The sequence below is a fragment of the Sinohyriopsis cumingii genome, unplaced genomic scaffold (genome assembly GCF_028554795.1).
Source record: "Sinohyriopsis cumingii isolate HCF-2022 unplaced genomic scaffold, ASM2855479v2 utg000160l, whole genome shotgun sequence".
NCBI classification, from domain to species: Eukaryota; Metazoa; Mollusca; class Bivalvia; order Unionida; family Unionidae; genus Sinohyriopsis; species Sinohyriopsis cumingii.
In genome coordinates, this window is record NW_028315873.1 from 5,635,313 (window position 1) to 5,660,917 (window position 25,605).

Below are 25,605 nucleotides of genomic sequence, written 5' to 3' on the forward strand. Positions count from 1 at the left end.
ATGGACTCGGTGTTAATAGCTTTGGATCCCAGGCGATTTAATAGAGGAAGTTTGTAAAACTTCAAACTCTTCTCCTCGACGTGCCTTTTTTATTGCTCTTGGCAGTGTCTCAAATGGTCTTTGTAGTTAACATTCTTCCATTTTTATCATATTTCGGAGCTTCCTACTCGTATGTTTAATCTTCGTATCTAAATATGTCTAGTGAAACAGTTATATAAATTGTTTGTTAGTCACTAATGGAGCCAAATATTCAACACAATTGCGTTACAGTTTTATCAGCCAGACTAGTGTGTGTGATTAGGATTTTTAACGTAGCTTTAAAAAATTTCAGTAATATCGTTACGATGTCTAGCATTGGGGCATCATGCCGCAGGCATGTAGTATGATGGCTGACCCAGATACATTATCCTAACACCAGGCCGACCAGTCTTAACACTAACGTCTTAATGCTGAGCACCCAGCGAGGCAGCTGTTAGTACCATTTTTGTAAGTCTTTGGTATGACTCGGCCGGGGTTCGAACCCACGATCTCCCGCTTTCGAGGCGGTCTAATAGCCAGACTAAATGAACATATATGTTCTCAAAGACATCTTCCACGTCGTATTAACGTTACCGATTGTGTATGACACCCACACCCATACCCCTATATATAAATACATCAGGACTTTCTTCGTGGTTGGTGACTATCTCACTGAAAGGTGACGTAATGCGCCAAACGTAAACGTAAGTTATAATCATACGGCTTGTGTTGTACTTGACCTCCTTAATCTAGCCGTGAATTTCTCCAATTTATCTCAACGAATTTTCTTTTGATTCTTCTTACTGTTAGAATGGGTCCCTAGCTAGATAATGTCCTAGAGATCTTTAAACCATAATCTTCTAAGTACAGGTTCCATTAGTAATAACTATTGATACAAGCTATGAAAATGTGAGTATTTTTTATATTCGGTACCATAAGACGCCCCTTATTTCACCGACTCCTCTCGATGCACTCAATCCCTTAGAGATACAATATTAAAGAAGGGTTTGTGTCAAAATTCTAAAGAGGGACGTAATGGCCCAAATGTATACGTAAGATATCTTCTTACGACATATGGTGTACTCGATCTCCTTTCTCTAACCTCGAATTTCTCGAAATCGCTCAACAAATTTTCTTCAAAAGTTTTGTCCTGTTAGAGCGGGGCCTTATTTAGATACTTTATAACAGGCGTTGAAATCAACATCCTCAGAGTAAGGGGTCAATAAGTACAAACTATCGATATAATCTATTAACATTTACGTGCTTTTCCTTATTTCCCTGATTCTTCTTGACGAAATTCGTCATGACTTCTTTCGCGGATAGATTCAATCCCCCTAGAGAAAAAATGCGAACGGAGGATCTATCTCAAACTCTATAAAGAGTGGACGTAATCGCCCAAATACATACGTAAGATGAAATCTTCTTGCTACATGTGTATCACCCTACAACTTGTATCTTGCCACGAATTTCTCCAAATCGGTTAGACATATTTTTATATAAAAAAATAATCCTACTCTAAGCATGGGTGCCTAACCAGATACTGTCCAACATGAGTTGCGATCAAAATACTCTAAACAGAGGTTCAATTAGTACAAACTCTTGGTACAAATCTATTAAGGTTTGCGTGTTTTTCATAACCGGTACCCATCGGACGCCCCTTATATCGCTTTCCTCTTGACGAAATTCATCGTGACGTCCTTCGTGGGTGGACTCTATCCCATAAAGATAAATGATCAAAGAAGGTTCCATGTCGAAATACTATTAAGAGGGGAATTGTGGCCCAAATGTATACGTAAGATACAATCCCCTTTCGACATAATTTGTACCTGACCTCCTTCATGAATCAAGCCGCGAATTTCTCGAAATCAGCTAAACGAAATGTTTTCAAACGTTTGCTACTGTTAGATCGTGTACCTAGTTAGAGAATTTGCAAGAGACGTTGAAATCAATGTCCTCTAAGTAGGGGTTCATTAAGTACAAGCTATCGATACAATTGATAAACATTTGCGTGTTTCTTATACCCGCTACCCATATGGCGCGCTTTATATTGCTGTTTCCTCTCGACAAAAGTCGTCAGGACTTCAAGATGTTAAAGAATGGCCTATGTCTAAAACTATAAAGAAGGGACGTAACGGCCCAAATATATACGTCATATCCACGGCGAAATCTGGTCGACGAATTTTTTTTTTAAATTTTGCTACTGTCAGAACACGTACAGAGTTAGCTACTATGCTAGGGTCGTTGAAATCAAACCCTCTAAGTAGGGGTTTGATTAGTACAATATATTTCGACAAGCGATAAACATTTGCGTATTTCTCGTACCCGGTAAATAGAGGGTACCCCATAATTCCCTGTTTCCTTTAGACGAAATTCGTTAGGACTTCTTTCGTGTTTAAACTCTATCCCTCTGGAGGTAAAAGGTCAAGGAAGGGTCTATGTCAAAACACTATAAAGAGGGTAGGTAATGGCCCAAATGGATACGTACCATATAATCTTCTTATGGCATGTGTTGTACCCGACCGCCTTTATCTGGCCGCGACTTTTTCGAAATCGCTTCGAATAATTTTGTTAAACATTTGTCCTCCTGTTAGAAGAGGTGCCTAACTAGATACTTTACAGCAGGCGTTAAAATCAAAATCGTCTAAGTAGAGATTCAATAAGTACAAATTATTGATTCATTTAATTAACATTTCCATGTTTTTCGTACTTGGTACCCATCCCCCCCCCCATTATATCGCGGCTTCCTCTCGACGAAATTCATCGGGACTTTCTTCGTGGGTGGACTTTATCCCCTAGAGATAAAACATTGAAGAAGGTTCCATGTCAAACCTCTATAAAGAGGGTACGTAATGGCCCAAATGTTAAAAAAAAGATGTAATGTTCTTATGACGTGTTGTAATCGACCTTCTTCATCGAGGCGCAGATTTCTCGAAATCGGCTTAACGATTTTTGTAAACTGTTGCTACTGTTAGAACATCCAATCGGGTTAACGAATGCATGCCCTAAAGAGCTGTTATCTGCATTAACGAAGTGGTAACCGATTCCGTACTGAACATCCAGTCGGGTTAGAATAACGAATGCATGCCCTAAAGAGCTGTTATCTGCATTAACGAAGTGGTAACCGATTCCGTACTGAACATCCAGTCGGGTTAACGAATGCATGCCCTAAAGAGCTGTTATCTGCATTAACGAAGTGGTAACCGATTCCGTACTGAACATCGAGTCGGGTTAGAATAACGAATGCATGCCCTAAAGAGCTGTTATCTGCATTAACGAAGTGGTAACCGATTCCGTACTCAAGTGGGAATTATTAATAAACAGCCAGCTGGATGTTAATACGGGATAAGTATTCAAATTTAAGTGAAATTATTTGAATCGGGAATAAGTAATTGATTGCTTATTCCTTATTGAATCGGGAATAACGAATAAGTAACCAACTTGATTCACTCTATAAAAATTGTTCTGACTAGTATATGATGTGAAGTATTTGTACTTCTGTTTTAACTGTCGTGCATTTTGAGATTTTTTATTAATCATAGTTAATTTTACAGAAACGTTACAGGTAGTTATATTTGTTATGATTTCCAATAAATCAATATCTATATGAATTGTCCCGTCGTCGTTGAATGATAATTAAATAATAGATGTACCAGTGTAAGTGAACGCAGTGTAAATTTAGGTCACATGATAACAGCCTAGTCACTTAGGTATTCTTCCGCTGTTTATCTGTGTATTGCGATTTCTTAATAGTTATGACTCATGTACGTGCTTTGGTTGTGTCAACGGCAAAAGGAGTGTCGTTATACAGATAGAAGGCATTTTGCATTGGTTTTGAAAAATACTGTTCAGTATGAACCTAATTTTCTTCATCGCAAGACTGATGATTCTATTCCTCCTGTTGTTAAAGAATGTTTACCCTGTAACACTCCGGACATGTAAGTAAATGTACACTTCATTGTTAATGAATATAGATGAAGGTATGCTCGATATAGGGAGAAGAAAATAACATTACTTCTTTATTAAACAGGCTACTGGTGTCAAAGTGGGCAAAATGGGTAGTAAAGGGGGGCGGGGGCATCAGAGGGACTGGCACGGGGGAACAGGATTCAAATTAAGAGGAAATTAACATTAAGCCACAAAGTTGAAACGTGTCGATTGTAACCGTGTAGCATGTGTCAACAGTCCGCACGTAATATCGTACCGTCAGCATTTCACGCCGTAAAACAACTCCCCCTACTCCAGGGAACAGTTTTTACTACACCACATTAGACCAGTTAAATCATGATTGTAAGCCACATTTCGGTTAGAGCGTCCGCCTTGGATGCGGGAGGTCGTGGGTTCGATCCCCGGCCGAGTCATACCAAAGACTTACAAAAGCGGTACTAACAGCTGCCTCGCTTGGCGCTCAGCATTAAGAGGTTAGTGTTAGGACTGGTCGGCCCGGTGTCAGGATAATGTGACTGGGTGGGACATCATGCTACATGTCTGCGGCATGATGCCCCAGTGCTAGACATCACTATAAACTGCCACACTGCAGCCATCGTAGCGATATGACTGAAAAATTGTTAAAGCTACGTTAAAAATCCAAATCACAACAACAACAACAACAATCCACATTTCGCCTGTAAAATTGCATCACATTTGCCACTACATCAGCATAAAAAGTACCTTGCGATTTTATTCCATTGTGTAATATACCATCTCCAAACTTAAATACTGCACCTGGAGTAAAACAACCAACGTACACAACTAGATTTTAATAGGGACTATTGAACAACAGGGACACTCATGCGGTTCTGGCCTGAATTCACAAAAGGTAACCATGGCATCATGGAAACTCACTAACACTTCACTCCGTGACGTTTGCTACTAGTAACTGGCTAATTATTTCGGTCTGACAAATATTTTCCCACGACCGATTTGCCATAATCAACAAAGTAATCACAAAAATCTAAGAATTCCTTAAAACGAAGCACTATGTAAAAAAAAATGCGCATACTCCAAATTTATTACAATACTTTCCGACACCCAATGATGTACTAACCATCATCCAAATATCTACTATGAATACCCAGTTATTTACCATCCACAAATCAATTTTTTATGCAGGCCTAGATGTCTCCTATCCACCAATCAATGATCGATCATCAACGCATAGTTTTCAACTATCAACACTAGTGATCTACTATTCGGGTACCCTATAAAAGAGAGTAAATGAAGAATTTTGGTTTGCTTGATAAAACGTCTACGTTCCTTATCTCCCCTTACAATCCCTAAAATCCTCCTGATAGAGCTTAAGTTTTACCCCATTCTATAATATCCCCATGTTTCACATCCCTCTCTTTCTTAAGGAAAACCTACCATCCTCGCAATCATTACATATCAGTATCCAGTTATCTACTATCCACCACCTACGGTAGTTGTTTAATATCTAGAAACCAGTAATATATTACCCATCACCCCATTATCTGCTTTCAACACCTTGTATCAACACTCAAATATTCAGCACCCACTTATATACTAAAAACATTTACTATTCGCCAACTAATTACATATTATCAAAACCCACTGATTTAGTATCCACCGACCAATTATTCGATATCAATTCACAGTAATCTAATATGAACACTCATTGATCTGCTATTCAGGTACCCTATGATTCCTCCTTATAAATAAAGGTAACATATCGTCATCCATCTATAGTATTCATACCCTCCCACGTTCTTCTATTTAAACATAACTATCATCCCATGCACACAAGATATGATTTAAACGAAATTATATTTAGACAAATACAATTTAAAACCTTCAAGAAATAGCACAAATAAAAATACATTCTTTAAGCTCCATACAGACAGTAAGTATACAAAAATAACTTATTCACAGTCTAACCTGACTCGGTCTGTTCGCAGCATAGTGATTCTGTTTTGGAGGGAAATGTGAGTTGCTGTTAAGTTGTACCGCAGCACGAGAAGAACACACGTCTGACACGGATGTCGTTTAATATAAAATGTGCCAAAATTGTATCCAACATTATTCCAATTAAATCTAGCCAAAGCAATCGCCTATAATGCAAATGCATTAGATTCAGGGCATCAATCAAAATGTATACGAGGTCCTGACATTTGTATACAATTGTATATCCAGTTAATTCAATCTAACGAATTTTGGAATCAGGATGAACGATATTTCCTGACTTTTTCTACCCCAGTATAGGCGGGATACTTATTCTGTCAACAGACAGACTCCAACACAGTGAGCATGGATATAATGACCACTACAATGAGACATTTGACTCTGACATGCATCGTTATGCCAGCCACAGCTGAAACTAGGTCTGGATGATAACCAGGCACAGAAAACTCGGCAACCTAACCTTCAAGCACCATATTGGCTGGGGGTAAAGAAGACTGGATCATCACCAGAGGGTTATCAGCATCTAAGTTTTCTTTTTTGAGCTGGTCACGCTCCTCCGCAGCTTTTTGATCTGAAGACCAAACTTGACAGATTAGCTTGGAGATCTGCCACCGCATCTGTAAGCGTTCTGCTACAACATCTGGCGACTAGTCTAAGGCGGTTTTCTCTTCTTTATCTTTGTTTCTGTTGTGGGGTGAGTCTCCGCTAGTTTTATTCTTCTGTTTTTAAAAGGCGCTTTGATTCCAACACAGCCCGACACAGTTTTTAATTTTTAATCCCTTGCGAAGCCAGCGCCCCGCGAGCATTGGCGAACCTCTGAATTGCGTTTTGAAGACTTGTCTTAGTATGCAACTCACCTTGACTTGTGAGAATATACATGAAAGCTATATGTTAATAGAAAAGCAGACTTACATTCAAAATGATCATTATAGGTGCCCAGCCGATTCCCATCAACTTTCATACAATGAACGCTGTTCTTATCTATTTATAAAGTAGAGAATGTCAAGGCAATATCTGATTGGTTGAAATCTAATGAGGTAGTCAGTCAGCACTCTTCCTTTTCATGGCAATCGTGTGAAGCTTTCTATAATGGTGACTTCACCAAAATGCATCATTTAGTACCAAAGCTGTTGGAAATCTTATTTCATATGAAAGTCATAGGCATTTGTCTTATAAAAAGGAAGTACATATTCATATAAATATATATATACAGCATAGAGGTAGTAGATAGTGTCTTGTGACATGCTAAGCGTTGCATCCTTCTCCATCCACCAAGTCTGAGCACCTATCATATCTATAAAACCTCATATATAAAGCTCCTGCTGAAACTGTCAACTGCTTCCCTGCTGCAGTACAATGCTTGCTGTTTGGAATGGCCGTCACTGCGGACGACTATATATCATCATGATTGTAGGCAGAAACCATACAGTGCCATATTCAGCAACAACCGGAACATGCATATAATGGTAGTGGTACTGAAAGGCATCATGTGGGTTTCCAATAGGTTGGCCTGCCTAAGACGTGAAAGCACCGGATGCAGTCTTGCTTTTCTCCTTCTAACTGCTAAGCTTATACACTAGGCGGCCTTTTATTGTGACTCTTTCACTGTGAACCCTCGCGCAAGTATTAGTCAATGACCGTTACTATACCGCCATTAGCTTGGGCAACTATCAATTTCAGTAAGACGCAGAGCTGTGACAGTAGGCCATTCACCTTTATATGATGTTTTTCAGCCCATCTTCGTGGTAATGAGTATGCTGACATGCCTTTATTTAACAGGCTAATTATAAGACAATTATTTTAACTTTTGTTCGAGATTACGTCATGTACCCTAGGCAATAAATTATTGCAGAATGCAAGAATGGTGTCTTCGAACTCTTACTATTTCCTGCGCAGTCGGGGGATAGTCTTTCACAATCGCGTCAGTACCTTTTACAAAAAGTCGGGCAGTTGGGAAAACTCTTTCCACCTTTTCGGTGGCCTAGGGGCAGGAACTGGTCCTGGGCCTAAAGCAGGAGACTCATATCAGCGCTTAGGGGTAGCGGGTTGATAGGCCATATTCACCTGTATATTCTTCCTTATATTCAGTTTGGTCCCTCTGCCCGCGGCTAATCAACTCAGATACAAGTGCGATAGCAGATATCGTGGTTGTTATACTAGTAAGGAAACTGGAGATTCGACACTATCCTAGCTGCAGCAATGCCTTTTTTCGAACTGCATTCTGGGGGTTTTCAGATTATGCTGCACCGTATTGTCCACATATAGGCAACAAAGATTTGACCTGGATTTAATACCATTTGCACACGATCGGCATTAAAGTGGCGGAACTCTTTTCCTTCGTTGCCTTCGTTGAAGAATTTGGCAACAATCCGTACACAAATTTGTTTTGGCGAAGTCTACCGAACCATAAGCCAATTACATAAGTATGTCCTTTCAGTATTTTTAATCACGTACAACAGTGGCGAAACGGTACTTTAAAACAAAAATAAAAATAGCGGACAAGAATAAAACGAGTAGTTACCCGCAGCCGGAGGCCACTAAAAGACCCAGTTTGAGCCGGCTTAGTGGGAGCATCAGCACCATAAAAGCTTCATCAGCCCCTTGTCCAAATTCCTATTTTACATCTACTACTTGAACTCTGAAATAAATGGTCATTTTCTAGCATACGATAGGGGAGGTCGCAAACATTCCTATTAAAACAGAGGCTCAAAGTGCTTTTAAAGTGAAACGCCACTGCCATGACAAATTGCTTTTAAGGTGTAACGTCACTTCCATTACAAATTGATTTCTACCGCTTTCTTGCAGAAACGTAAGAATGTGTTTCACCTCACTTTCAAGCGTATCGCAGTATTAGGTGAAATATATTATTATTTGAGCAGGAACCCTTCACTATTATTATTAGAAATTTTATGTTAATTATGCTAGAATTAAACACAGAAATGACCGAAATGGCAATTATAAATGAGAAAGGCGTAGGGTCACACTCTGTGTACATGCAGTGGAGTTGTTTATACGTCAGTGAAGAACGGTTTGTCAGTGTTGTGGGATACGTTGCGACTGGACGCTGTTTATCACTGTGATATGTAACTACCAATATGTATGCTGTTGTTTCTTTGATGATCGTTTAAGGTCATGTGTTACAGCAGTACCAGGACTTGTGCTTCATACACATACAAGTCCCTGAGCAGTGACTGTTGGACTCATTTGCATATCAATAGGGAGTCAGACATAGGCTCAAAAGAGACTTCGAAAAGTCAAATGATGGTATAATTTAAAGTTCACTATCTGTAGCGAGAATTTTGTGCTGTCGATAGCTGATATGACCAGCATCAGTGACAATATTGGACTAGCCCAGAGTTTGGACACTCCAGAGAGCTGTCATATATAACGCGTTCCCCTTTGACATGCAAATGAGTTTCTCACTGGTCGCTTGAGCAGTAAGATTACAATCATAGTGGTGAGTATTTGCCCTCAGGCTCGAAACCTATCTGTGCTTACCTGGACAGACCATTTGTTCTTCGGGAGGTGGGGGTAGAAGGCGGAAAGTGTAGTTGTTTTACAGAAGAAGAAAAAATAAACGCCATAACTAGCTTGAAAAAACTGTCAGGATTTCTTGTTCTGGTTTGTGGAGAAAAGCGGGAAAGTTCGTTCAGCCATATTAAATGAAGAAAAGAATTTTTTTATCTTGAAATGCAAGAGAAAAAGATCCTGATTAGAAAGAATATTCCACACCCGGAAATTAACTGGTATGTCTCTTAGCTGGAATTGTGTTATGAGGGAAAGCAATGTATATTTCCTACCTTACCTGTTTGAAATCAGAATCTAATATTTTAGTTTATATCAGTACCAAACGAAATATGAACTAGCCTTATGAGAGTATCAAGTGTGATGTCAAAGAAAAGATATGTTTGCCATTCCTAAGGAAAACTTGTTTTTCAATTCGAAAGTATCAAAGTGGTAGATCTCTAAGGTCCGATCTATTACGGTTGAAATGATCAAACTGGTAGATCTCTGAAGTCTGATCTATTAAGTTTGAAAGGATTAAAATGGTAGATCTCTAAGGTCTGATCTATTAAGTTTGAAAGGATCAAAATGGTAGATCTCTAAGGTCTGATCTATTAAGTTTGAAAGGATCAAAATGGTAGATCTCTAAGTTCAGGTCAATTTAGTTTGAAAGGATCAAAATGGTAGATCTCTAAGGTCTGATCTATTAAGTTTGAAAGGATCAAAATGATAGATCTCTAACTTTAGGTCAATTAAGTTTGAAAGGATCAAAATGGTAGATCTCTAAGGTCTGATCTATTAAGTTTGAAAGGATCAAAATGATAGATCTCTAAGTTTAGGTCAATTAAGTTTGAAAGGATCAAAACGGTAGATCTCTAAGGTCTGATCTATTTAGTTTGAAAGGATCAAAATGATAGATCTCTAACTTTAGGTCAATTAAGTTTGAAAGGATCAAAATGGTAGATCTCTAAGGTCTGATCTATTTAGTTTGAAAGGATCAAAATGATAGATCTCTAAGTTTAGGTCAATTAAGTTTGAAAGGATCAAAATGGTAGATCTCTAAGGTCTGATTTATTAAGTTTGAAAGGATCAAAATGGTAGATCTCTAAGGTCTGATCTATTAAGTTTGAAAGGATCAAAATGGTAGATCTCTAAGGTCTGATCTATTAAGTTTGAAAGGATCAAAATAGTAGATCTCTAAGATCAGGTCAATTAAGTGTCTTCCCGTTGAAATAATCATATGCTTTTATTGACCAAAGAAAGGAATATTTAGTACTATAATATCAAAAAGGTTTATAGAAATATTCATAGATTTATATTTAAACTTCGTCGATGTTTCCTTATCTTACTGCTGAAATTTGAAATAACCATTAGTGCGTATCAGTTCACAAAATAACTGTTTCTCACTATTTTCCTCTTTTCCGGACACGAGAGTGCATGTAATTTCTGCAGGAGGATGTAATCGTACGAAAAGATCAATGTTGGATCTGTTTGAATTATATCATTTTCGTTTTTATACTGCAAATACTATTATTATTATTATTATTATTCGATACCTGGAATATTTCAGACCGCATGGAAGAATACTGTCAAGAAGAAATATCGATGATACTGGGAAGTTTCTATTCAGGCAAACTGGTTTTCCATTCTGACGGGATGTCGAACTGTAGCGTTACTATAGAGTCATGGTATTCCAACCCTTACATACAGTTTTACTTTGAAGATTTTGACGTTGGAACTGACGACTGTCTCACAGGCAAATTAATGATGAAAGATGGCAATAGCGTGTACGCACCTAAAATAACGGGTAAAAGACTTACATTTTAGAACTTAAAGACCACCACCACCCGCCCAAGGTTTTTTTTTTTTTTTTTTTTTTTTTTGGTTACATTCTCAACACCTTAAAGCCTAAAACTTCAGCTCAAGGTAATAATTGACGGCTTGTGGCTTTGCGCAGAAAACCCTGCCCATAACATTTAGTATTTTCCGTTTAAAATTCCTTGTTACTCAATTTCAAGTGTCGCGTCTGAGTGGTTTTGTTTTCTTCGGTTTGCTATTGAACAAAAACAATTAAGTGTTCCTTTAAAAGTGTCCTTAATCTCATTTAGAGTATTACAACTCTGTGGCTTTTAACTCAATAACAGAAAAGAGTGATAACCAATACGCCTCGTAAAATTCAACAGATAATTTATTTCATTAGTGTTACGACTCTGGTTTATAACTATGTAACATATAGACGCAAAAGAATCAAGTTTTGTAAAACAATAACAAATAATTTAACTCTCCAAGTAATAAAATGAAAATTTCAGAGGAACTTACATATTTACAAATAAAATCCAAAATACCCTTAAAATGTTCTACTAAAGTCCTAAATAATCGAGTGTTCCAAATGAATTCCAGGTCCTTGAATGTGCTGGTATGTAACATTTTTGATGCATAATAACAGCATTGTCCAGAACTTTATTGAATAAATTCACAATATTCCTGGAATATTAATTTAGTCCCGAGTCAAATAGCACTTTCCAATTCCAAGGATTAATCTAAACGAACGGTTTCCTCTCCAATTATATATAAACACATATTTAAACATACCTGCAGACTTATATTAAAACAGGAACATAGGAAATACTAATCAAGAATTCATTCATCACTCTCGTCTTTTTATGCACACATACGTTTCAACATCACAATATTTTCCTACGAGACATGTGTTCAATATCACGTAGCAACAGAACCCACCAGACTGATCCATCCAATGGGAAATCGCCCCAAATTTCTAAACAGGTTAATTATTACGAATGATTTTCAAATTTGTCAGCAACTATTTATGGCCCATATGCAATCTACAGAGACTTGCCAAAAGTGAAAACACTATATATAAAAGAGAAAGATGTATACAATTTAGGATATGAAAATATAATGCTAACATTATACGGGAAGATGCCTTATGCATGACACAAAATATATACAAAATAAAGCAATGTATTACCTTATGCACATCTAAATGCATCTGCAGTCATGTGATCCTTTACCTTTATGTGCCTAATATAAACGTTGTATCCTTGCAACATCAATCTCTATCTCAACACTCTTTGTGGTTTATATTTACTTCTCATTTTCCTGGTGAAAAGTACTTGGGTTGTGATCACTGAATGCAATTATATGAGAAGGAACTGAATTGCAAACCAATATTAATGCCAAGCACTCCTACTCGGTTGATGAATAATTTATCTGGAACTTGTTTCATAATGTAAAGAAATAACACACTGTATGTCTTTCACCAGTGTTGTCTTCTTGAATTACTTCACCACCAACGCCAACATCATTGCATCAGCGGAGATTTTAAATAATTAGTTGAAATCTAGAGCTAAATGAACTGGGGCACAGTTGAGTGAGCGATCTATATTATGTGGTACAAGCAAGAGACATTCTGCTCTGTTAACTTCAGCAAAGTCCACAAGGAGAGATCTCAAACTTGAAACTGTGCTACCTCCTGTCCTTTTTAACGTTTTCTCCAAACTACAATCCTTTTGGTCATAAAATCTTTTCATTTCTCTTTCCAATTTACGAAAAGTAATTTTTCTTAATCGAAACATATTGGAATTTTGGGGCTTCCATTTTTGTGAACAAGAGTCATTCCGTCAACAAGTACAACATTATGGCGAGAAGTTTGATCCATTTGATCATCAACAAGCGGTTGTTCCATCTGTTTTTAATATCAGCCGTTCCATTTAAACTACTAGCATGCCTATGCTCAAACAAAGCAGAAGACTACCACCAACAACAGACCCTTTCATTTAATAAACTTGTTATGCATATCTATATTGTGTGATTAGTTTTTGTCCATGACTGTATGTTGTAATGATCATTTATAAACAAGATATTACATAGCTAAGTTTTGACCGCGAGTATAGATCCTATATTTAGAAAATGAGCTATGAATAGGCTTTTTATTTGGGTTCCATATAATGAAGGTATTTACAGTCTAGGATAGATTTCCACTGGATAATTAAGTCTCGTGGGTTGTGTTGCGACATAAGTAGAACGTATTGTCACATACAGTCGTAATAGAGTCGTGTGGATCTATGTAAGGAGAAAGATGTGAACAATCATTCGTTCCTAGTTATAATACTATTATTATTTTATTTTCAGTATGCAGGACGATTTCATGTTGTTTTTAGATTTAATATGAATGGAATCGTTTATTTAAATTATTTATTGGAATTACAAAACTGCTCATATGACTGTTAGGGCTAAGGAATAGTTTGGGACAATGTAAATTAATTTAAAGACATTTTGTGCAATGCCAGTGTGATAATCAAAACTATTGGCAATTCAGCACGTTCAAGGCTGTTCGTACATCTGTACATTCATGAGATGGAATTCATTTGGAAAACTTATTTTGGACTTGTGATAGAACTTGTGGGATTATTTTGGATTTAATTCACAATACTGTAGGTTACTCTTAAATTTTCATTTTAGAACTTAGATAATTAAATTATTTGATTAGTTTTACAAAACTTGGTTTGCTTCTCTCTTTTATTTAGTTTAATACCATAGAGTCGTAACAAATATATGAAACACTTCACCGTGGAAAAATTACTTTTTAAGATATATACTTCTAACATAGTGAGCACAGGTAGATTCAGTCTTCATCCTTTTCCAGATTCGAGCATTAGTTTTGATCAGTTTGTTCTTTACTCCATCCACAAGACCGTTTTTGAGATAAACAAGAAAGTTTTATAGGCGAAATGAAGCTACGCTGATATATTTTAGCAACAACTTATATATTGTGAAAATAACGAGCAAACTATAAGGTATCACGGTACCAATTGTTTTTCCATATACCTCAATGCTAATGTTTTGTGAAATAAATATACTTTCTGTCCTACTTGGGCATGCATGTCACACACTGTCATATAGAACAATGCTAGATTGTCAATTTGACAATGACATAACCAGGTACTCCATTGCATTTAAGAGAGATAACTCTACTGGAACTAGACAGGGGTAAGAGTTATCTAGTCACAACAAGCACATTTTCAGCCATGTGTACCATATTTTAAAAAAATCATAAAAAATACAAAATATGATCTAGATAGAAATTAACACAAACTCACATGTTGCCAAGAGGCTCAACATTTTTTTTAAGCCAAACAGAAAGTACAACTCTTACATAATGCACCAATCACAGCTAGTGTTGTTCTTTAATTCTGAATACAATGTTCCATACACCTTAAGCTCCGCCCATCTGGACTTGCGCAATTGGTACCGTTATACCATAAAATGCATCGATTTGAATGCGATATTAATGGCAGTGCCACTAGACTTGACATGATAGCATAACTTGTTGCTATGCATTTTAGCCCGGCTGTTTCTTGTTTAGATGGCCAATTCATAACTACAGCTTTGATTATGTTATAAAATATTAATTTTATTTTTTTCGGTATATATTAGTCAAAAATAGACTTCAAGTTGACACTGATCTAGTTATACTTTATTCCTGCGTGATACGGTGCCTCTAAATATTTCACTATAGATATTTGTATTTTTTATTTGGTTTTGTTTATATGTTAAATAAAATGTGCAAACCATATTGGGTTTTAATTAGGTTACGTTTAAGTATTTAATAAAATGTGCTAACCATATAGGTTTGTAATGCGTGATGCCTGATAAATTCACACTGATGTACATGCATTAAATTTTACTGTGACCCGTGACCTTAATCATTAGAGGAAAATATTTTCAATATTGTTTTATTGTGTTTCTCGTGGCATAATGTTATGTGACAACATTCTTGACGCAATTTTCACTCTATGACCCGGACTTTGACTGGCAATGTTAGCATCTAAAAAAAATATTACGCACTGTGAATATTTTTTTCTTGAATTGATCATATCACTCTCTTCCACTTCCCGTTCCTACTTTTGTGACATTTTATTTATTTATATATGTTCTGGTATGTACGTATGCAACTTGATTTATAATCTTGTCTTGTTAAGGCTTAGGATCCCAGATATGTGGAAGTGAGAAACCAGATGATGTTTATAGGACTTTCACCAGATACCTTAGAATAGAGTATGAAGCAAGACGACGATACTTCCCCGGAAGACCAGTCCATTTCTCTATTACATTCAATGCTTTTGATGTGGGTAAGTACACAAGATGTGTTTTACTATTGCTTTCAAATCGATATTAGTTTTCCTTTGAATGATTTGCCTTTTCGGATATTAATAACCTGCATTGATTAATTGGATAGTCTTATGAATAAAACCCACATGCATGGCATGCAGAAAAAAATCTTTCAGACAAAACAAAGAAAAACTTGTTTGTCCCGACATTGCTAACATAATTAAAACATGTGTTGCATTGGCTTCATCTTAATAGAAATGATATATCTAAACCCGTAATATACGACTGAGTTCCAGTTGTACAGCAGAGCCTCGTTAATCCGGATTTCGTTTATCCGGATCATCGCTATCCGGATATAGTTTAACAGGAATTGAGGTCCTAAACATTAATTTACTCCGTTAATCGAGAAATCCTCGTTCCGGATCCGAATATCAAAATCGGGAACCAGAGCGTAAAACTACCGTAAAACTCGATGATCCGGAAATAATGTTTTCAATAATACAGAATTTTCTAAGAATCATACTTGAAAAGAAGGTCAGTTGGATAACATAGATTCACCGACGAGGATTTGGAGTTGTGTCAGTTTATCAGTATTTGATTGGTCAAATTCTAGCGGCAAGTTAAAGTTATAAATTGATCACATGAACATGAGTGTGGAAAAACATTATGCAGCCTGACCGTATTGCAACCATCGATTATATGAACAATGTCTGTGTTTGCTACGCTCTTAGTAATTCAATAAACAGACTGGGATCAAATCCTACACACTTTAGACATAACATATGGTTAATAAATTATTTATCATTAAGTTTCTTTGTTGTTTACCAATTGTACGCAACAATCACAGTTTGTTAATGGCTGTAAAAATAAGGTAGATTTAAGTTCTGGACAGTATACGGCCTCATTTCAGAATAAAACGTGACGTCAAGTATTGGCTCATTTGCCGCTATAACAATTGTATAACATGGCATATAATAACAATTGTATAATATGGCGTATAATAACAATTGTATAACATGGCGTATAATAACAATTGTATAACATGGCGTGTAATAATGACTGCATTTTATTAGATTACCATAGCGCATTTAACTGCGAGATATCAGTTTGTATTTGTTTTTCTTCGTACATTTTACAGTATTTTTGCGCACTATCAGGCAAATATAGTCAAGCAGAGATACTGGCCAACATATAAAACGAAGAAATGCCAGCACAATGAAAATCACCCATAAGCTACTATTCAAAATATCCGCCGGCATACAGGTGCATTTAACAAAGTGAACAGGTACAGTACACACATGATACTGTATGATGATATGACCATGAATCAATAATCCAGAAAACTCGTTAATCCCGACATATTCCCTGAAAACGAAGGTTTCCGGATTAACGGGGTTCTAATGTACATGTATTCATTAGTCCGTGGAATACTTGTACCACTCTTACCAAAACTATCTCTCGTAAAAAAAGAAGCCATCAACAGAACACGTGGTTAACAAATACAAGCGGTCAAATAGAAACAAATGGGGGCTTCATTTATGAACTGTGTCTACCATCTTTCTTTTCTCGAACTAGGGTTGTTCATCCTTTACACGATGGTTGGAAATATGTCATTTATATTGTATTGCCATGTCTATATTTTTCATACTAACAAACAGTCGGAACATGGATCAGGGGTGAAACCCCTTAGCCCCTAAAATAGGTCCCATTGCTCTCTAAACCTAGCTTCTGTTACTTGAGTTATCACCCTTTCCTTCTTTCTCTTGAGACATTGTGTTTAGAATCATTATTAATTTTTGTATCGCAGCGAAATTTAAAAAGTCAAATGCAAAATGAGAATTGTTTTAATAAATATTTTCCGATCTGCAGGGATCCAGTTTACTGCATTAATCTTCGCAACGACTTCCTAGAAAGAAATTTAGGTTTTTTTATATATATACTTCAGATTTTACATTGCCGTACTATCTTAAAAATTTTACAACTTTTCTTTATTTTAGGGATATGTGAATCCTGGGAGTCTCGATGTGACAACGGACACTGTATTCGGGATGAGATGAACTGTAACGGATACAATCCGTGCGGAGACCACTCCGATTGCAAGCTATCAGTAGGCAGTATTGTGGGTATTGTTATAGGCAGCCTTGCTGGATTGGCTATCCTCATGACCGTCATTGTTGTGTTGATATGCTGTCATCGTCGGCGTAAGGTAAATGAGTGTCTTTCATCTCGTTCAAGTTGGGAAATCTTGATTCTAGAGTCACGGTCACGGATAGTGGGTGTGTGTCTGGGATTTTTTAACGTCGCTTTACAATTTTCCAGTAATATTGCTACAATGTCTGCATTGTGGCCGTCTATAGTGACACGTATAGAAAATGTTACGTAAATTAATGCAATACACATACGTATATACCGTCATAAACTGATCTGATAGTACGTATACACAGTCCTACGCTGACCTGATAGTACGCATACACAGTCCTACACTGATCGTATAGTACATATACACAGTCGAACACTGGTCTGATAGTACGTATACGCTGATTTTACACTGATCTGATAGTACGTATACACAGTCCTGCACAGATCTGATAGTACGTATACAAACACAGTCCTACACTAATCTAATAGTACGTTTACACAGTCCTACACTGACCTGATAGTACGTACACACAGCCCTACACTGATCTAATAGTACGTATACACTGTCGTACACTGATCTGATAGTACGCATACACTGATCATACACTGATCCGATAGTACCTATACACGGTCCTTTTTTGATGTGATAGTACGTATACACAGTCCAATACTGAACTGATAGTACGTATACTCAGTCCTACACTGATATAGTATTTGTTCACAGTACGGTATATACGGTCATTTTCTGATGTGACAGTACGTATAAGCAGCCCTACTCTGACCTGATAGTACGTATACACAGTCCAATACTGAACTGATAGTACACGTATACATAGTCCTACAATGACCTGATAGTACGTATGCATAGTCCTCCGCTGATCTGATAGTACGTATACACAGTCCTACACTGATCTAAAAGTACGTATACACAGTCGTACACTGATCTGATAGTACGTATACTGATCCAACACTGATCTGATAGTACGTATACACAGTCCTACACTAATCTAACTGTACGTTTACACAGTACTACAATGACCTGATAGTACATATACACAGTCCTATGCTATCTGATAGTATGTATACAGTCCTACACTGATCTGATAATATGTATGCATAGTCCTATGCTATCTGATAATACGTATATACAGTCCTACACTGATCTAATAGTACGTATGCACATTCCTATGCTATCTGATAGTACGTATATACAGGCCTACACTGATCTAATAGTACGTATGCACAGTCCTATGCTATCTGATAGTACGTATATACAGGCCTACACTGATCTAATAGTACGCATGCACAGTCCTATGCTATCTGATAGTACGTATATACAGGCCTACACTGATCTAATAGTACGCATACACAGTCCTATGCTAACTGATAGTACGTATATACAGTCCCAAACTGATCTGATAGTACATATGCACATCCTACACTGACCTAATAGTACGTATACATGGTCCTACACTGACCTGATAGTATTTATACACAGTCCTACACTGATCTAATAGTACGTATACACAGTCCTATACTATATAATAGTATGTATACACAGCCCTACACTGACCTGATAGTACGTATACACAGTCCTACACTGATCTCATAGTACGTTTGCCCAGTCCTACACTGACCTGATAGTACGTATACACAGTCATACACTGACCTGATAGTATGTATGCACAGTCCTACACTGATGTGATATTACGTATACACAATTCTACATTGATCTAATAGTATGTATACACAGTCATACACTGACCTGATAGTACGTATACACAATTCTACACTGATATGTTTGTGTTATTACCAACAACAGATTCGGAACAAGCACAAAATATGAACAGAAAATACAAGCTCGTAAAATTACGACTGTATTATGTGTCATTCTTGCACATACGCAGTGTAACAGCTTAATCAGTCTCATTGTGCATATATTAGGATCGTACACAGTACAGGTTAGAACCAATGCTAACTGACCACCCTATTCTTGGCCATTCCATGATTTGTTATAAATATTTACATTCTTACCGATGCCATCAGAACTGCGCATACCTCTTGACCAAATATAATTTATGAAAAGTACCAGGTCGTAAATTTCAGATCCTTGTAATTACAAATCTGCGCCATATTCGAAATCCCAGAGTCGGTTCACTAATGTCCTTATAATCTAATATACCACACAGTCCGAAGAATTCGTCATTGACAATACTTATGAAATGGATATTAAAAATGTTTGGAATGTGTATATTCTTTTTACAAAATATTTAAATCTGATGTCATGTAAAATACACTGGATGCAAGCAGTAAGAAAGAATTATTAACTGAGATACATTTCCCTATTTGAGATTAACAAAATAAATATACTTTTATATATCTATCTCTTTAAAGGAGACTAGAAATCAAAATTTTCCTTTTGCGTATGTAATTCTCTACAGATTTTAATTCGACTGCAATGTTTATAAATTAAATATCGTAAGCGGGTAGTGATTATATTGCGTGGAAGATACCACGATTCCGTAAATTGCCGAGTTTTTCCGAGTTTTGATGAGACGACAGATCACGTGGTACCGTGACGCTATACTAGCCAGTCCTCGAATACAAACAAAAACATTGGCGAGCGAGGCAGACAGGAGACCACATTTGGGTTGCACATTAAAAGTTGAATCTGCAATCTGATATAATAGTTTATGTACTGTACTGGTAAGTGCTAAAAGAAATTTGTTAGGCACAGGCCCCGGGCTGGTGACTTAAATAAATTAAAGTCCTGAATGAAATTCCACAAGCCCGGACAGTTCATACCTGTCAACTCTCAAGCCGGGAGAAAAACCTCCCGATTTTGGGGGTATTTCCTCTTCTACCTCCCGATCTCGAAATATCTCTCAATTTTGCGCAGCGAAGTCCCGATTATTACATTATGTCTGTCAATTTTCATTTGTTAGAAGAAAAAAAACCCAACCCCAAACCATTTTTAAATATAACGTATGCAATCCACAGTCTAAACTGCCACACTGCAGACATCGTAGCAATATGACTGAAAAATTGTTAAAGCTACGTTAAAAATTCAAATCACATGCACACACGTCTAAACCGGCACTGGACGATATAATTAATATCATACAACAGTTTTTTTTTTCTTTGTTTTTTTCTTCTTCAGTAAATAGAACGTGAAGATTAAACATTATTCAAGTAAATTTCAGATTTTTTAAACAACTACAACAGTACTGCAGTATTAAAAAAATTAAAAGAATAAAGTTGTCACCAATTAGCTTAAATGAATGATCACTTTGAAATTTTCTCTGCAAACAAAATCGCATCTCCATTTTTGCCAAAGAAACTCGGTCAGTTAACACCTGACATTCCTCTACCGTATATGAAAAGTTTAATTATCATGATTAAATTACAAAGAATAAAACAAAATATACCATGCAGTATATGTGGCCCTAAAGAACTAATTCTGAATAAATATTTTATTCAGCAAACAGTGTTACATGCTTTAAGACTTAAACCTAAGGAAATAAGGTGGGGCATAAAACGTGTGGAAAACAGTTGCCACAAGTACGGTAACTTGTGACTGCAGATTTGAACTGTTAAAATTAAGTCCATGGCATCGTAAGTAACAACAAAATAGGCATCGTTTATTTGGTAATCAGTTGCTGGTGCTTACGCATCCTCACACTGTCGAACATGGTTTCTTTGAAGTAAGTATGAAGGGCAGTCTATTTCACAAGATCAATCCAAGGATAAAGATTATGTTCATTAGTCACACCGGCTTCATCGTTTGCGTACTTAAATCAAAACTTTAGCTATTTTGCAATTTAGCCAGAACTGACCAGAATATGCAAAAGGGGCTTGTCATGGGGGAATAATAAGGCGTATCACAGGGAGAAAAGGCACGTCAAATGGGCGGTCGCACATTGGGGCAAGGGGGGGGGGGTCAATACTCCCCCCCCCCCGTTCTATTAGACAGTTAATGTGAAACTTTGACCTCTTTTTTTTTTTAATCGCTGCTTTTTAAACTGCCCAAGGAATAGTTTTATATCAGTCCCAATTATTACAGATTACCGTTTATGCATACTACATGTATACAATGCATTTTTTTTTAAAATTTTTAATTTTTATAAGATTACTGAAAATCGTGTTTTCTCGAAACACGACAGGTTTAGAATCTTATTTTTAGAAAAGTTTCCATTTGATTAAAATCAAATCTAAATTTCACCTAGGACAGTGGTGATTTGATTTAGATTGTGCCGTGTTAAGGCATGTATGTCAACATCTTGAAAATACATTTACTCATTTCACCAGCGCAATCAAAGTTTCCTCAGGCAAACAATTTTTGTTTCGACAAGCCTGACGGGCACCTCACTTTGAATACAGGATGGGCCGGAACTAAAACCAGAAGGGGCCCAGGGTGTCGGGCTATCAGATTTGTTTTTAGCACTGCTGTTATTAGATAAAAGATGTGTGGATTGATTGTTGCATTTTGTGGTCACTTACTCGTCTTTCTGCCTGTTTTCGTAACTCACACATTTAACACTTTTCCCAGGATTTAAAATGTCCAAAGGTATGTCTGGAACAGCGCCAACTTTTAGTCTAGGCCTAGCATTTGCGTATCTTTGAGTTGCTATTTTTTCATGATCCCTCTCGTAACATTCCTTTAGAAATGTAACGAGCACATAGTGCTGTATGGTGTTGCTTTGAATTCGACTCGTTTGTAATAATGTACCCATTCTTTCATTATGCCTTTATCTTTCGGAAAAGATTTTTTTTTTTTATGTCAACAGGCTTTTCTTAATGTTCTATTACACCCGAAAGCAACGCAAAACGGTATTGTCTTTTACTCTGGCAACTCCCATTTGGGCTGCTGGAGTCGCTACTATGACGTCACGTCCCGAAAGTAACCGAATAGGCGCGGAAATTTTGCATACGAGGTCACGGAAATTCAGCTCCTAGAAGATAGGCAAATATTTAAATATTGGCATTACGGTCGCAGATGATACTTCAGAATAAGGTTTTCTGCTATAGTACTTTATTATTATTCTATATTTCCATTGGTTTCTGGTCTCCTTTAAATACACTTTTATATATCTATCTCTTAGAGCTGGGGAGAAATGTGAAATTAAAGGTGCTATTATTTATTTACAACTTCTACAATTACCCGTCTTTCTTACATTGATCATATCCGTAGTGTATGGCTATTGTCACAGACTAGATATAACAGTTCTACTTACACTGATCATATCCGTAGTGTATGGCTATTGTCAATGACTAGATATATCAGTTCTACTTACACTGATCATATCCGTAGTGTATGGCTATTGTCACAGACTAGATATAACAATTCTACTTGAATTGTTTGTGTGACAGTCTGGTGTACCTGTCAATGTATTGTAATGACTATTGTATCTATATCATACTAAAATCTGATTAAGATCATATCTTTCACGTCTGACGCAGACTTGGAAGCTTCGATTGAAGTCAGATTGATAATTTAATAATTTAAAATTCTTTTAAAATAGATGAAGATGAAAACTATAGTAAACTAACAATTGAAAATATAGGTACACATTTTTTCGACAATTTTTAGATTTTTCTGGTACATCACAAGACGCCACCAGCACCATCCTCCGTGACTACCATAACACCAGCACCACTAATAGCACCACATTATTTTTACTGCTGATAATACTAATACAACTAGCACACATCTCTGCTACTATATTGCACTTGACCAATTACTGCCATCACTGGCACCGTCACCACTCCACTACACTAGTACTAACAGTTTCATACAGTGACATGACTGCTCTGTTTACACATTTCTGAATAGATGAATAGACAGAAACACGTACCAGCTACGAAGGATATGTAGCTAAAGGAGTCGGATTCCTCTTATTCATTCCGTTCCTGCATAGTATACTGCCATCTACATCCTATATAGTACGCTGCAGTCTTTATCCTGCATAGTATGATGCTGTCTATATCCTCCATAGTACGATGATGTCTATATCCTGCATAGTACGATGCTGTCTATATTCTGCATAGTACGATGATGCCTATATCCTGCATAGTACGATGCTGTCTATATACTGCACAGTACGATGCAGTCTATATCCTGCATAGTACGCTGCTGTCTATATCCTTCATAGTACGACGCTGTCTATATCCTGCATAGTACACTGCAGACTATATCCTGCATAGTACGATGATGTCTATATCCTGCATAGTACGATGCAGCCTATCTCCTGCATAGTAAGATGCTGTCTATATCCTGCATAGTACGATGCAGTCTATATCCTGCATAGTATGCTGCTGTCTATATCCTGCATAGTACGATGCTGTGTATATCCTGCACGGTACGCAAATAATAACTTACATAGAGCACATACCATATCGCGCATAGTACGTTGACTATATCATGAAAATGTACGAATTGTAAACAGTAAAACTGGAAATGTAATTATTACGAGATGCAACCAGGATAAGATAAGATACAAGCAGCTTAAGCGAGGGATTTATAAGATAAGGTTAATTTTCATTTAGAAGACTTGTCTTCTCCTGTCCTTTGTTGTATCTGTGACTTCAGCAAAAAAGACTAGGTCCTTACTTTCTGAAAGTGGCATCAGTTGGTATGCCTGGATCTAGTAATTTTTTGTGCATTTAATTTCTCAAATGCTGTAATTGTAAAGTTTTTCAAAATTAGTTTTCAAAATATCTTGTGAATAATCCATAAAGTTTGCTTAGATACATATTTTGTCCTCAAATAAAACTGCTCTAAGAAGTGTTTTCGTTTCTAATCATCTGTGAAGTCTAAAGTTAAACTAAGAACAAATGACGTGTTAATCAACCAATTTACTGAACAACCAATTCTAAATATACATCGACACGAGGTTAATCTGCAATGCGTTGATGTAAAGACCACTGTAAATACATGATGGCATAATCCAACTTTGGGGGCGGGGCATGTTTTTACATAATAAGTAGCGCATATGCCAAGACATGAATGATGTTGGTAAATTTAAATTAGTCTGTATCAGGTTAATCTACAGCGATGATTAAGTTCTCAGTAATTATTTGACTTATCATGAGTTTCATTCTGTACTTTTATGTGCAATCAACATCTTCCCAGTTTATATGTAAGATGAACCCAACCTACTATGTTTGCTATTATAGATTTATTTACTGAGCGATGGATGTTTCTGATTGGTAGAATGTAGTGATGGGTGTTTCTGATTGGTAGAATGTAGTGATGGGTGTTTCTGATTGATAGAATGTAGTGATGGGTGTTTATAATTGGTAGAATGCAGTGATGGGTGTTTCTGATTGGTAGAATGCAGTGATGTCGTTATGGTAAGAGTTTAGATTTAAATTTCCTAATCCGGAATCCATTCATTATTTCAGTTCCGCAACGTACCTTCCCAATGTCCAGTGCCAAATATTGCCACTGGCTATGTCATTTCTACATCCGCATCCCAGCCAGGCGTGATTCCGTCCTCCCACAACCCGTGGTACAGTACTGGTCACCAGCAGGTATTACTTGGTACTGCGTATGAAAATAGTCCAGTTCCTCTCATGCCGCCAGCCCAGATATCATCACAACCCGAAAAGTAAAAGGATCTGTCAGGAAATCCTAAGGTGCTGGAAACATTGTAAAAACAAGCATTTTGAAACAACTTCTAATCAAAAGGCGGTTTGTCAAATCAAATAATAATTTAATTTAATAGTGTACTTTTTCAATAAAAGGCCATTCTGGAAGAGTTTCTTTTAAAATTATATTTTTATGCACAAAGATGCGGTATATATGATTATTAGTTATTCAGGTTTCAATAGTTCAATAGCGGCTGTAGGTGGCCGAGTGGCCTGAAGCGCTCGCGTTTTTCCCGATCACTTTCA

General features: G+C 36.8%; 1 protein-coding gene across 1 annotated transcript; it reads left to right on the forward strand.

Moving 5' to 3' along the window:
* Positions 1–3,761: 3,761 nt before the first annotated feature.
* On the forward strand, positions 3,762–25,467 carry LOC149774676 (uncharacterized). Its single transcript, XM_089944895.1, has 5 exons — positions 3,762–3,953; positions 11,009–11,245; positions 15,441–15,590; positions 17,568–17,776; positions 25,114–25,467. Exons 1-5 carry the CDS (start codon positions 3,869–3,871, stop codon positions 25,321–25,323), a joined length of 891 nt encoding a protein of 296 aa, XP_089801021.1. The 5' UTR covers positions 3,762–3,868; the 3' UTR covers positions 25,324–25,467.
* Positions 25,468–25,605: the final 138 nt, after the last annotated feature.

What these genes read in the sequence shown, in the direction of transcription:
- LOC149774676 (XM_089944895.1), top strand. Translation starts at nt 3,869, where the DNA reads ATGAACCTAATTTTCTTCATCGCAAGACTGATGATTCTATTCCTCCTG. An exon ending in CCCTGTAACACTCCGGACAT is followed by an intron (nt 3,954 to 11,008) that starts GTAAGTAAATGT and finishes GGAATATTTCAG; the next exon opens with ACCGCATGGAAGAATACTGT. An exon ending in GCTGTCATCGTCGGCGTAAG is followed by an intron (nt 17,777 to 25,113) that starts GTAAATGAGTGT and finishes TCATTATTTCAG; the next exon opens with TTCCGCAACGTACCTTCCCA.